This window comes from Antrostomus carolinensis, unplaced genomic scaffold (genome assembly GCF_000700745.2).
Source record: "Antrostomus carolinensis isolate BGI_N321 unplaced genomic scaffold, ASM70074v2 scaffold8443, whole genome shotgun sequence".
Taxonomy (NCBI): domain Eukaryota; kingdom Metazoa; phylum Chordata; class Aves; order Caprimulgiformes; family Caprimulgidae; genus Antrostomus; species Antrostomus carolinensis.
The window spans coordinates 12,088-25,771 of record NW_010305885.1 but is presented as its reverse complement, the minus strand read 5'-3'; the positions used below and the strand labels follow the sequence as shown (position 1 = coordinate 25,771).

General features: G+C 37.6%; 1 protein-coding gene across 1 annotated transcript in view; it reads left to right on the top strand.

Annotated features, from left to right (window-relative positions):
* Window positions 1-811: 811 nt before the first annotated feature.
* METAP1D (methionyl aminopeptidase type 1D, mitochondrial) overlaps window positions 812-13,684 on the top strand; it is a gene marked incomplete at its 3' end in the record, with an annotated part of 16,428 nt that continues 3,555 nt past the window's right edge. Inside the window, exons 1-5 of the mRNA XM_010164918.1 lie at window positions 812-875; window positions 6,149-6,315; window positions 8,843-8,992; window positions 12,442-12,590; window positions 13,248-13,290. Coding sequence (XP_010163220.1) covers window positions 812-875; window positions 6,149-6,315; window positions 8,843-8,992; window positions 12,442-12,590; window positions 13,248-13,290 — 573 coding nt within the window. The remainder of the gene's footprint in view (window positions 876-6,148; window positions 6,316-8,842; window positions 8,993-12,441; window positions 12,591-13,247; window positions 13,291-13,684) is intronic.

Below are 13,684 nucleotides of genomic sequence, written 5' to 3'. Positions count from 1 at the left end.
TAGTGTGCTGATGTAGACTAAGTCATATGAAGTAAAGCCAGACAAGAATGTATTTCTGTATAGTTTATAAATTTACACCAAATTTAAAAACTCATTTGTATTAGCAAACAAATTGCCTGGTTCCGCTCGCCATGAAGCAAGGGCACAATTTTAATTAGCAGGGAGCGTCACTGGTCCTGAAGGCCAAACTTGGGTTTTTTCAGTGTTGTTGAGGAGTCCCAGTGGTGTCAGCAGAGGGGCTGACTCAGGTCCCTTGGAGTCAGTCGGCGTTTGGTTGTTGCCCTGCTTTATTGGCTTTTATGAGAGTAACAAGAACAGCAGTTCTGTTAATGCCTTTATTAACTAAACAACTTCTGTTGTTAATTTCCAGTTAATTTCAATTATTAAATAAAATAGTGACAATTAGAATATAATGTTTGCAAGATAGTGGTCTGTATTTCAGTTTATCAGGGTGCAGTTGTAAACATGCTGTTGTCAAGGTTTTCACCAATGTATTGCTGTTGTAACTGAAGTCACATCTATCCTGATGAATATTTCATTTCCCCAATCATGCTATTAAAACGAGAGTGTTTTTACCCTCTCATTTCTGTTTTCTCTTTTCCAGTACCATCATGACAGCTGTGGCTGCGTCCTGTGTACAAATTGCTGCTAGTCACATTTTCAGTAGTCCTTGTGGGTTTTGCTTTCCCCTAATATGGGCAATTAGGAGGAAGTATTTCTCATGAGCATGGACTTGCTCTTCTCCTTGTAATGACATAGTCCTGCAATCCAGGAAACAGTGCTGCATGGTGTCCATGTCCACAATTTCCTGATGTGGGAAAAACGTGTGGAAAGCATCTGGAGAGGAGGAGACCCCCTTTACCAGCTTGTTTCCTGTAAGCGAAATTGGAAGACCTTGTCTGTGCAAATAGATTTCAAAATAGAGTCTGCCCTTTGACTGTCTCCATAATTACACAGCGCTCTCTGTATTTTATTTGGCTGCCAGAGCAGTTAACCCCTGGAAGTAAGGGGCTGATGATGGCGTGACCAGCACGGGTATGCAGACATGACCATGTGAATACACTCTTGTTTGGAGAAGCCTGTCGTTAAGACCTCGTTACAATATAATTTTACCAGATTTAAAAATGATTATGTGTTGGGTTATGTTGATTAAGATATGTTATATCCTTCATGCACAGAAAACACAGAGGTATTTCTTGCAAAAAAGGAAAAAAAAGGATACAGAAAAAAGTTATTTCGTGGCTTTGATGTAATCAACATCTGTCAACAGAATGAATTTGCTTTTGTTTAATTTCAAGGGCTCTTGTCCTTCTACTTTTCCCAATCAGTTTCAACTTCTGCCTCAGGCATTTCCCTATGTTGTTCTTTTTTTTTTTTCTTTTTCTTTTTCTTTTTCTTTTTTTTTTTTTTTTTTTTTTTTTTTTTTTTTTTTTTTTTTTTTTTTTTTTTTTTTTTTAGCAAATGCACAGGTTATTGCTTGTGAAATGTGAGCTGCTCTTCTGCTACACAGGTTACACAGAGTTGGAGAGAACCTTTAATCTTTCCCATCCTATTTTTGAAGCTTGGACATACCTTTGCAACCCGGGGATTACAGAGTCGGTGTTTTATTAAGACGGTTAGAATTACAATTACAAGTAAAGATCTATCAAACCACAGCCATTATTTTAGATTGAAAAATGGGAACATTTGGTAATTAACAGTAAAAAGCTATATATTCTTACCTAGTTGCATTGGTTGGATTCCACGTATTATTACCCATAGTGATTTTTAATACCTTACTTTAAACTTTATTCCTCTGAAGTTTCAGCAAAATGAGTATTTGCACAAGAATCAAAATTATGACATAATATTAAAATGACCTGACAAGCCAAATTAAAGATCTCTAGTGTTTTACCCTCAAACACATATATACTAAGAAAATCTCCACTGTCATTCTTTTTTTTAAGTTTAAAATATATATATATTTGCATATTTAAAAATGAGTTATCTGAACAATGGTTTTGATGTTGTTTATTGTTTTGATAAAGTAAATCTTACTTAATATATATAGAGAAAGTTGATTTTATTTCCTACATCAGTTGGATGTTAATTCTTGCAATCCTAAATAATTTTGGTAGTGTGCTTCTGTTGATACTATGACTAAATTATTATAAAATATGTTAAATTTATTTGTTAGCTCTTTTAAGATGTACCCTTGTATTTATTGTAGCTTAGAACTGTCATTAAGTTTATCCTTTGGTAACATGTTTGCTAATTGCTTGGAAATTTGAAGCCTTTCATAAATAAATACCGAAAAAATGGTTGCTAACAGTCACATTTTATGAATCTTGTAGATTAGCAGATTTTTCCATGGCTACCCTACACCTCATTCATTGAAAATTTAGCTGATAAATTGCTGAAACTGTTAAACTAGAAGCATTAGAAAAGGGCTTATGTGCAAGTTCATTTCCAACATCTCCCTTTAAAAATACTTCTTGACCAGAGGAAAATCACATTTAAATGACTAAAATCAACTTAATTAAGGGTCATTAATAGAGATACACATAAAAAACTCTCTACTCTATGAGTGAAATGGGAGCATTTCATTATATAGTGTAGCATGCATGAACAGATAACAATTAAAATAGACCTAGAGTAAAAGGCTAATAAATATAGGGCACATTGTGCTGCAAAATCAGTCACTTAAAATGCTCCCACCCATCATCATACTCCAGTTCCGTATTCAGCCTCTTTGACTGTCTCATTTAAAAGAAAAAGAAAATGTAATTTCCACACAAGATAAATTTATCTGGTAATTCACAAAAGCTCAGAGTGCATCTTTATATTATTAATACAAATTAAGGTCTGGAGGGTGTGCTGAGGAATCCAGCGGCTCTGGCAGCACATGCGTGCACACAGATTGCACAGGGTGATTCACTGTTGAGTCAGAGGAGCAGTTAACTGTCTGTAATTTTCTGTGCTCGGTACATCATATCTGCTGATGTGATTCAGTAACACTGGTAATAATTCTCCTTATTGCAGCTGATAGTAAATATGCTGTTATCTGTGGCAAGTGACGTAGCCTTATTGTTGGGGGAGAGAAGAAACACGTAAAGGGTCAACTTCGCATCCCTGCTGGGCTGGCGTGTTACAAGGCTACTGGGCTCCAAACTCAGGGCTCTTTCTCTGATGGCTGCAGTTGCCATTGGAAGCTGCAAAAATGCTGCATTTCTAAACTGCCTTACAGTAATTAATATACACAGAAAGCTTAACAAAAAGGATATGCTTGAGCACCAGTGTTGCAGAAGTAAATGAGGCACTGAGAAAAGCTTTGATAGGTGTAAGGGATGGGGAGGAGGGAATATCTGAGCCAGGCTTGGAGAATACAGCCAGTTGTGCCTGTCTCTGGTGATTGATGATGTTGCTATATCGAATTAGCTGTGAATATGGGAGCTTAAAAAATAAAAGGAGCTGTGGAGACATTAGGAAGGCCTTCTTAAGGAAGGAAGTGTGTGGATGGAGTCCAGATTTTCATTATGAAACAGTAACTTTGTTATCTTTTAATGCCATTTTATTTTTACTTTGTAGGAGAATGTTTTCTGTTGTAATTTTTTATATTTCAGATAAAGGTTTAGTTGTCCTGTGTTTGTAATTCTTGCGATATATTTTAGGAGTTGTATTTTACTGTGGTGATATTTGTTTGTCGCATTTCACCTGTTCAAGAGCAGATATTTTTGTACACGTCTGGTTTATAATGAATAGTTAGTAGAATAACAACAGACTACAATACCTTATTATCCTGTTACCTTGTGACAACACTTACAGTGTATCTTTGGGAGAATAGAGGTAAAAATTTTATTCCAAATAAAAAGTTATGGCTTCTGAATGTGGGATAGTCGATAGGCATGCACCCATGAGTATAAACTGGTTTAATATATTTAAGAGTGTGTATTTGGGACATTTGGAGTTATACTGCCAGATAATTGGCAAGCACACTTGCACCTTTTCTTCCCCAATTAAACTTTTATACAGTAGACAGCATGACGTGTGTCAAGGAGAACATTTGAGATACATGTTCACATATTGATGTCCGCGTGGACTGGAGCTGACCACATCAGCGAGTGTGGGTTTTCAGTGTATTTATAATACCTTCAGCTGTACTAAGAGCAAGGTACTTTCACTGCACTTGGTAAAAGAGCTACCTTCGCTTATGCTGACGGACTGATTGCTACTTCTGATGGCCCAAAAGTTGCTGCCTCAGCAGATTATGTGCTTCCAGCTTCCAGAAATTGGTGCAAACTAGGCAAGGTGTTTGTAGGATGCTCTGAACTCTTTGGATGCACTTACACACTGTACAGGATAGATGGTCCAGATTTTTAATTTTTTTTTAATTAAACAATGATTTTTTTCTTGTGAAGGAGACCCTAGAAAAGCAGTAGATAATGAGATTGTTGATTGAATTGTAATTAAAACACCACCAAACCAATCCAGCCCTCTGTTAACTGGGAAGCTCCACTTCCATGGAGACACTATCTTCTCTTTTGAAGCCAGTAACTTCCTAACCTATCCTGAGAGCTTGATCTGAGCCTCACTCCCCAGCTCTGGCCTTGTTACCAACAATTTAAAAAAAAATAGTAAAAATTTGCTTGCATGGAGTAAAAGCTTTTACAACCTTTCAGATATCGATAAGTAAATGTAGCACTGATCAGTGTGCAAAGAGACAGGGGCGCTTCTAAAGCAAGTCCCATGCAACTATTCATTCATTCTGGGTTTTGGGGCTCCAGAAAAGGTGCGTAACTTAAATCTCCTGTATATCATGGAGTGCTGTAAAAGGGCTGTCTATGAAGCCAAGTGTGAATATGGAAGGATAATATCTGCATCTGGACATGATAAATGCATCCAAAGGAAAGGAAGAAAGGTACCCTAAAATTAAAGTATACAAGATATGGAAGAAACTCTTATTCTAAAAAGAAAAAATCATATTTATGTAGTTACAAAGTATGCAGTAGATTAATTTCTTAGTTTCTGTGAGGTAAGAATGTTTAGTTACTTCTGTTTAAATGAAAACACTTCCTTTTTACTAAAGAGTAGTTATTCATATGTGTTATTTGCCACAAAACACTGCTCTTGTGTTTGTATACATATGACATTTTTCAGAAGCAGATTAACTTATTTAACTTAACTTTTGAAACTTGTTTTTCAAAAACCCCTCTGTTTAGATTGTAGGATGTTTGAGTAATGGAAATATGCGCTACATGTAATTGTAGTTTAATTGGGCAGTGTCAATAATCCTTTGGAAGTTAGTGTATTTCCCAGTTTTGATGCTAGCAACCTCTTTTGTGATGCATTGTTTTGGTTTTGATGACTCTGACAACCTTTGGGCTTCAATGCCTTTTTTCTTCTCCTTTTTTCCTTTTTTTTCTTTTTTGAGGGGGGGCAAAATGTGTCATTACCCGACAACTAAGTTTGGGCAATGAATACTCTGATGAACTCTCATCCCAAATTCCCATGTGAATTAAGTGGAAATCTGATTCAAATATTCCAAGTCAATTACAAAATTTAATCCTTTAAATTGTCTTTGGCCAAGGTTAAAAATATTTCTTGAAGTTTGTTGTGTTGCCCTGCTAGGCAGGACAAATTTAACCCTGTTCCTTGTGTCTTGGCACAAATGACATTAGCAATATTGTACTCAAATCTGTGACCAATTCTGCAAAAATACAGGTGAAAATATTGTCTGAAATTAACATTAAATCATTTTTTTCTGTCCTCTTTTCTTGCTATTGTCCCTTATTCACCATTTCCCCAAGCCTTGCAACAGTGCAGCTTCTAGCTGTGCAAATAGCTCCAAGCAGGGGCCAGCTGGAGCACCTCTCCTGGCTGTAAGCTTTGGGGAATTTACCCAGGCTGCTTTTTAATGCATCGAACTAAAACAGATCTGGTATTTTATAAAGCTTCAAAGTATTGTTTGGGAAGGTTTTTTTGTTCTCATTGCTTCTCAGTGTTAATGCTCTTTCTTTAACGGTACAAGGTTTGAACAATCTGAACTATCCTTGGCTACTGCATGGGTTCTGTGGTTTATTTTACATGATGCCCTTCTTTTTGCATACTCTCCATTCTGCAATGTGGTAGTAGAAAAAAATGCTAACCATTTTGTCCTATCTGTTAACAGGTTCTGTGACTGGCTGCCACGTAATCATTTCTTCGTGCAATCGTATCTACCTGCACAGGCAGTCAAGCAATCAACAGCGAAGATGCTTCTTTTTTCAGGGACAGAGAAATAGTGCTTATAGTATAGTTTGTCCAGCCACGGTTTCTCCAGCTCACCCAGTTCCTAAGGTACTGCAATTTCTATTATCTAATCTGTTCTTCAGTCAATATAGAGTTTGACTGGAGGAGTGATCAAGTGTGTTTGTTGACCGACAGCTGGGGGTTTGGATCACCGTCCTGTTGCTTGGTCTGGTATTTGAAATAGGAGCACTGATGAGAGAAGTTTTCAGCTGCCTACCATGATAAACACAGTGGTGTGTCTGGTTATTAGGGAGTTTGAACCTGGGGCTTGTTCAGTTATGGTAGTATAAATGTGGGATAGTGTAATCAGCTGTCAATACTTACACTTATGGGTCCAGATTCTCGTTTTGGACAATTACAGATGGTCCTACCATTTGTGATCATCTGAGTCCTTTTCTGTATAAATCTCCAGTAAGCTAATTATAAAAATGTTTATATTTTGCTCAAGGTTCTGTTAATTGGTTATGTCAGATTTAGGAAGAGAACATACAGTACCTGCGGTAGCTGCCCCGCAACCCCACTGCACATTTTAAACTTGTCTTTAGTGTGCCTGAGTGTTTTTTTTTTCTTGCAACATATATTTTTGTATTTCTTTACTTTAGAGCCAAAAGGAACTTTTTCATGCAGTTTAAACATCTGTTCCACTTCTGGTTTTGGTTTTTTTTTCTTTTTTTTTTTTTTTTTCCATTTAACTACATCTTACAGATTAACTGTTTAGTATCTTTCCTTTAGCTGAAAGAAAGCAAAAGTGCCCTTTCTAAACAGTGCTTTTCAGGATGTGTATTAGTACTTTTTAAAATTTTACTTTTCATTTTTTTATAGATATTTTATGCAAAATATAGAGTATTTCCATGGGACAGAATTACTAAAAAGTATTTAGGAAAGCAGATAAGGATGCTGGATGTAGGGCTTTTACACCTAAGAGTCTGTGGAAGCTCTGTGTGCAGGGAAAACATAGGTTTACACACTTTATAATATTTTTCAGAGATTTAAAAATTGTAGAACTTAGAAACTTTTTTTTTTTCTGGATTTCGATGCTTCCTTTAGCATAAAGCGGGAGAAACATATTGTCATGCTGAAAAGTTGTCTTCATAGGTCAAAGTTCTCAGACTGTCTAAAAATCAATCCGGTTCTTCTGAAAATTTGAGGGCAAAGTTGTTACTTTATACAAAGTTTGCCAGAAATCACATTGAAATAACATGGGTTTTTTCAAGATGTTGCTGTGGAACTGTATACATAGACTTGTATGTACACTGCTTTGGGCTTCTCCCTTAACAGCTCTTACAGGTCAGCAGGCCAGGTCTCAGCAGTTACTAGATAAGTGCCCTCCAAGGGGAAAGCAAGGGTGCTGCTGTGTATGGAGTTGCTAATACAGCATATATATTTTTTTTTATTTTTATTTTTTCTTCTAAATTAAGTCCCAGAGTACTGTGATAGGATGTTGTTAGGGTTGATAATGCCATTCATTTGAACAAAATGTAAATCTGAAATTCTCTTGACATGAACCCACTGAAGATAGTTTACCTTTTTATCAGAGTAGAAAATAAATTCCCATAGGAGTAACAATAGTCTTACTATTTAAAGTCCCCCTAGAGCTAATGGATTGCACTGCTCTTCTTTACTCCTACACCCTGATGTTGTATGGTCTTGCTGTGTACAGCCCAAGCTTCCACTTTGTTTTTTGCCTGCCAGCTTGATTCTTTATTTTGTGAAGTCAATGCAAAACTTTCTCCATGGCCAACATGGCAGAGAATCAGCCTGGCTGTGGTGGGCGAGGGACTCTTCCCCAGCCAGTGAAACAGCCCAGGACCCTCCGAGAGAAAGGGCATTTCCATCTCTGTGCAAGATCTTACCATTATTATTAGTCTGTTGTGTTCATACACTTGTCAAGAAATTACTGTGGAGTTTAAAAAGGCAGAAGTGAAATTTCACCTCTATATGAGGACTGAGAACTTTCTGTGCAGAAAAAAAAAGAAAGCTTATTACACTTCCCTTGACAGAGCAAATTGAGATACCCTCGCATAGTGTTGTAGATGGGCAGCATGTGAATTAGATTAGTAAGTAAAAACTCTAAATTAAAATAAGTTAAATATTAAGGTTCTTAGTAAAAAAACAATCTCATGGAAGTTAACAAGAGTTTCATCAGAGCGAGAAATGAAGGATTTTATCAGTTTTGGTTTTGAGCCTAACTCTGTATGTTTGTCCCATCAGTTCCAGTGTTTAGATGTCTTTTGTAGAAAATGCGCCGCTCTGCAAAAGAAAATGAAGAGTTTTTAAGTCTCTCCCAGTTTCAAAACTTGTGATTGCCTGTGCTGGAAATTGTCTGCAGAATCTGGGGTTTCAGCACTGGAAGGTTAACAGACTGTATAAGTCAGTAGTAACAGGCAATGTTAAGTTCAAAAGGGCAGTGGAAGAAATACTGAGGCAGCCTTGAGGGTTTGCCCTGATGGCTTAGGAAGGTCAATACTACGACAGAAAGGGCAAGCTGCCATGAAGCAGGAGGCAGTATCTGAGAAAATGATCCCATTGTCATGCTCAGTTTTCTGATCTTCATTTTCAATCCTTTTTCTCCAAGCACATAAAGAAGCCAGACTATGTGACGACAGGCATTGTACCAGACTGGGGAGACGACATAGAAATTAAGAATGAAGATCAGATTCAAGGGCTTCGTCAAGCTTGTCGATTGGCCCGTCATGTCCTGCTTCTGGCTGGAAAGGGCTTAAAGGTAACAATTACAGAAGTCCCATAACAGCCTGGATGTGTTTTATGCTTTCACTTATTTGGGGTTTTTATCTATTTTTGGTTTTTTTTACTTTCCCTTAATGTGCATTCAACTTTAAGTTAGATCCTGAAAAAGAAGGATTTATTAACTTTGATTCAGTCCATGATATGCCCGTTTAATTATTTCTGTATTTCGGACCTATGTGGTACTTAGAGTGAGTAGCTGGCTCAGCCGTAATATGTCTCTGTCTGTAATCTCCCTCTCTTTGGATTGCGCCAAATCACGTGAGTTTCTCATAAGACCCACGCTACATTTTTTCCTTTCATTTCATGGCCCGTCTTGCTGATATGTCCTGCTCTCTGGCTCTGGATGTGTGCAAGTCTGAAGGGCTGGGCTGCCTTCTCCATTCCCATCCATCCTTCAGCCCCTTGCTGTCCCACAGGATCCAGCACCATACAAGTCATAGAGCTGCTGTTGGAAAAAACAGCTGCCAAATTCCACAAAATTTTCCAGAGTGCATCAATAATAAAGCCTCATGGTTTCCAGTAATGTTTCTACAGTATGCTTTTTGGGATACCTCCCAAGTTAAAATGTACTGGGAGGAGCCTACTACAAGGTTTTGCAGATGAAGGAGTGCTTTTTTAGCCTTGCCTTGGTATTTCATGTAATAGCATACTGGATAGGGTAGAATGGGTTGAGTGGCTATGAGATGCCGCGATAGATGGGGACTGTAGGTCAATGCCATTGACTTAAAACAGGAAAAAATTACCAGTTTACTATGCATTTTTCTTTCAACTACTCATCACACTTTCCCAGGGGTTTAATTCTGGACCTGGGGTGGCCAATAAAAAAACAGCCTGAAGCTTTAATCTTACATATGTTCATGCGTGTTTAACTTCTTTATGTGCAATTAGTTCCCAGTATGGTAAAACTCATGTAACTCATGCAAAGTTAAGGGTATGTGTCTAAAGGGTCAGGGTGCAATGTGGAGTATGAATGAGAGCATTTTTGCTGATATATTTTGATTGTTACCATGTGTAAAATACATATATATGCAGCACGTTGTAGCTTATGATGCAGTTCATAGTATGTGCCAAACTATACATAATAGCAAAATACTACGTACATGTAACATACACTTTGGAGCAAGAAGATGTATAAGGTAAGGTTTACATGACCAGGAGCTGTGGACTGGGAGGGAGGTGGCACTTGGAGTTGTAGTGCCAAGACCACTGCCCAGGTCAGCCACAGACATGGGATGAGCTCTGTTTTACATCGGTAAGTGTTTGGCCAAGACCGCCCTGACTGGGAGGATGCCCCAAACCCTCCATCATCGACAGGGAGTGTCTTCTGCTTTCCAGTCTGATGCTGTGCATGGCCAGTTTATACCCATTTGTTCTTGGCCAACTCCACTCTTTAATTTAAACAGCTTCCTGCCTTTCCTTGAGTCTTTCCCCTTCATGCAGTAATAGAGCTATTACAGCTTTCAGTGCGCCAGACTAAACAAACTGAGCTCTTTTAGGTTATTCTCATAAGGTAAACTCTGCATTCCTATTTTATCTGAAGATCCCCATCCTTCTGTCTGTCCCTGTTGTCTTGCTGAACCCACCTTGCACGCACCCCTCCAACCAGCTCTCAACCTGTGCTTCAGCTAATGGCAGGAACAATCCTCCAGTACAACAAAGACACATTACAATGCATTCATGCAGAGGGACAAAGTTTGGGCTGAGGGTAGTTTTGATACTACCATTTACTGCCCATGGGACTTAAAAATGCAACATGGTATTATATATATAGCATTTACTGTGTTTGAGGAAAAGATTTGGGAGTAAACCAGCAAATTCAATTCATAGAAGAATTTTGTTAGATGCCACCACATTGCCATGTCTCAAATAAGGGGTGAGGTGCATAGCAGATGCCTCCTTAACATTGCCCAGCTAGCAAAATCTCCTTTAAAGGTAAGGCAGATACTGTTAAAAGCAGAACTTTTCACAGCACGTAAGCCTCCCATGCAAGGAGCATAGATCTGTCTGCCGAGTGTCCAAAAGCCATGTCAAATTCCTTGGGCACAGCAGCAGCAGACAGCACCCAGTCTGGTACATAGCTGTTCAGTTTGTCTGTAGGCTGAAGATGATAGTGAGTGAAGGCAGGAGCAAAACCTGTGTTTATCCAGAACCAATGGCTGCAGTGTCCAATGCAGACAGCATGCCAGGGCTGCGGCTGCCATCCCAGCGCAGAGGCTGCAACAGCTGCTGCAAAGCAGGGGGTTTGCACAGTAACCCCAAATCCCAGTCTTGAGTGGGTTCATCACTCCTCATCTGCCCAGCCACATTTTTGTACTGAACAAGATGCAAGCTGAGCAAATAGACCTGGTTTTATCCTCAGCACAGTACACAAGTGCACTTTGTTGTATTCACCATGCACGATCACTGAATATTTCAATATATGGATAAATATGCCTCCTGCGCCACAGCCTCCCTATATTCCACGTGTTACTAAAAAGTCCTCCAAAATCACAGCCACTGTAGTGTATGTGTACGAAGTATGATTTTCAAAGGCTCAAAACTCATTCAAATCAAAATCAATTTGCAGAGGAACCCTCAAAGGCACTTCTTCTCAATGAGGGAGGTTTCCCTACCAAATTTAAAATTTCAGCTCTAACCATTCCAGAGACAGACTCAATACAAAAGAAAAGCAAGAAGAATGTTATTTCAAGCGTGTGCATTTTCCACTCCATGGATACTGAGAAAATGGCTGAATGATTTGTGACAATGTTTTTTTTTTCAATATATAAAATCATGAAAAAAAGGGGAAGCTAGAAATCATCAAGTGCATAAATGGTGGATAAGCACTTGTAGATTCCTTGTGATCATTCAGGCTATGGCAGCTTTAAGTAAAATATGCTCAAGATATGAAGCCAAATATTTAAATATTTTATAAAATTAAATAATGCTTGGAAAACAGTTTCATAAAATGCACAAGTACATTATGATAAATGTACTGGGTGGTTACAAGAATTAAGATCCTTTCTTTTACAAATAAAAAGAGAAAGTAATGTTGCATTTTAAAGGACTGAAGGCATTGAAACCAGACATTTCTGTGGCAGCTACTGAAACAAGATGCCAGAGAAAACTGGTGTCTTTGAGAAAGCAAATGTGGAAAAAAGAATGGCAAGAAAGTAGACAGTATTTAGGTTTTCTAGGAACCTTCTAGGAACAGTTTGAGTGCTTGTTTCTACTGCACGCTTTATTTAAAACCTTTTTCTCTTAAAAAAAGAAAAAAAAAAGAAAAAAAAAAGAAAAAAAAGTCCAAAATAGAGTTTAGTGTTTTGTATCAAAGCAGTATATTTGAAACATCCAAGATTTCATTGAAACTCTTGGCTGCAATCACATTCAGTAAATATGAGAAACTCTCTCTGCTTTTTTAACAGGATGTTATGTTTGATATTTTAGGTTGGCATGACAACTGAAGAAATAGATTCCATTGTTCATCATGAAATAATCAGACAGAATGCCTATCCATCACCTCTGGGCTATGGAGGTTTTCCAAAATCTGTTTGTACTTCTGTAAACAACGTGGTATGTCATGGTATTCCTGACAGGTATTTCCCCAATAATATACATTTTACCACCGGGAATGAAAATGTTAAACTGAAATTAATAAATTATATTTAATATTGAACATACTTCAGCTTAACTTAATGTCCTTTGTAAACCTATTGTAGATGCTTATCATGTTAGCATGCAATGCTGATAGATGTTATAGAAATGTATGTGAACTAGAAAAAAAAAATATTATCCTTTTTATCCAGATACTTAAAAAAAATAGCAAAATGCTTTTAGAGTTTAGTGTGATTTTTTTTTTTTTTTCCTCCAGCAAAATAAGTATAGGGTAAGGAATAAATAGATTTGAATTTATGTGGGCTTTTTTTTTTATTTGCAATACAGTCAACTAGTCACAAAGTAAAATATGAACCCTAGTGAGAGAAAAAGAATAAATATAATGGTAGATTTTTCAGGTGTTGATATTTTTTTCTGGTAGTTGATTCTTACTATTTTATATTCAGCTACACTTGTTCTCTAAGTAGTGAGAGCTGAACATTAAAAATGGTTATTCTGTTTGTCTCTGCCTTCCTCCATTATACAGCATCTACCTCCTGATTTTTTATGTATGTGTCATTAGGTGTTTATTCTTATATTCCCTTTGTTGGGAACTGTCTGTCACCATTATATTTTTTTGGTTTTTGTTTATGTTTCAGTCGACCTCTTCAGGATGGAGATATTATCAACATTGATGTCACGGTGAGTAATTCATATAAAAAATAGTCTTTGATCAACTTCAGAATCACTAGTAGCAACAGGAAGAATAGTGGATTGGAGATGGGGGATGCACAGATGGATGTGCTGTTTACTTCTGAGCCAAGGCACAAGCAGCTGGTTTCCTTTTTTGTTTTTAACTGTGTGTTTATTCCAGCTAGACCCAGGCCTGACTTGAATTTAGGACTGGAATCAGATGCACTGAGATCAATGTTGGCCTAAGTGAAATGTCAACCCAATCCTGCTATGTGTCATGTTTTTGAGAAGGTGTAATTGTTATTGATCCACTGTGTAGTTAATGCAGAGCACCACAGTACTGGGCAGCAGCTGAAGATAGATATGTATGAGATGAGCTAACACGAAGAAAGCCAGCATTTTT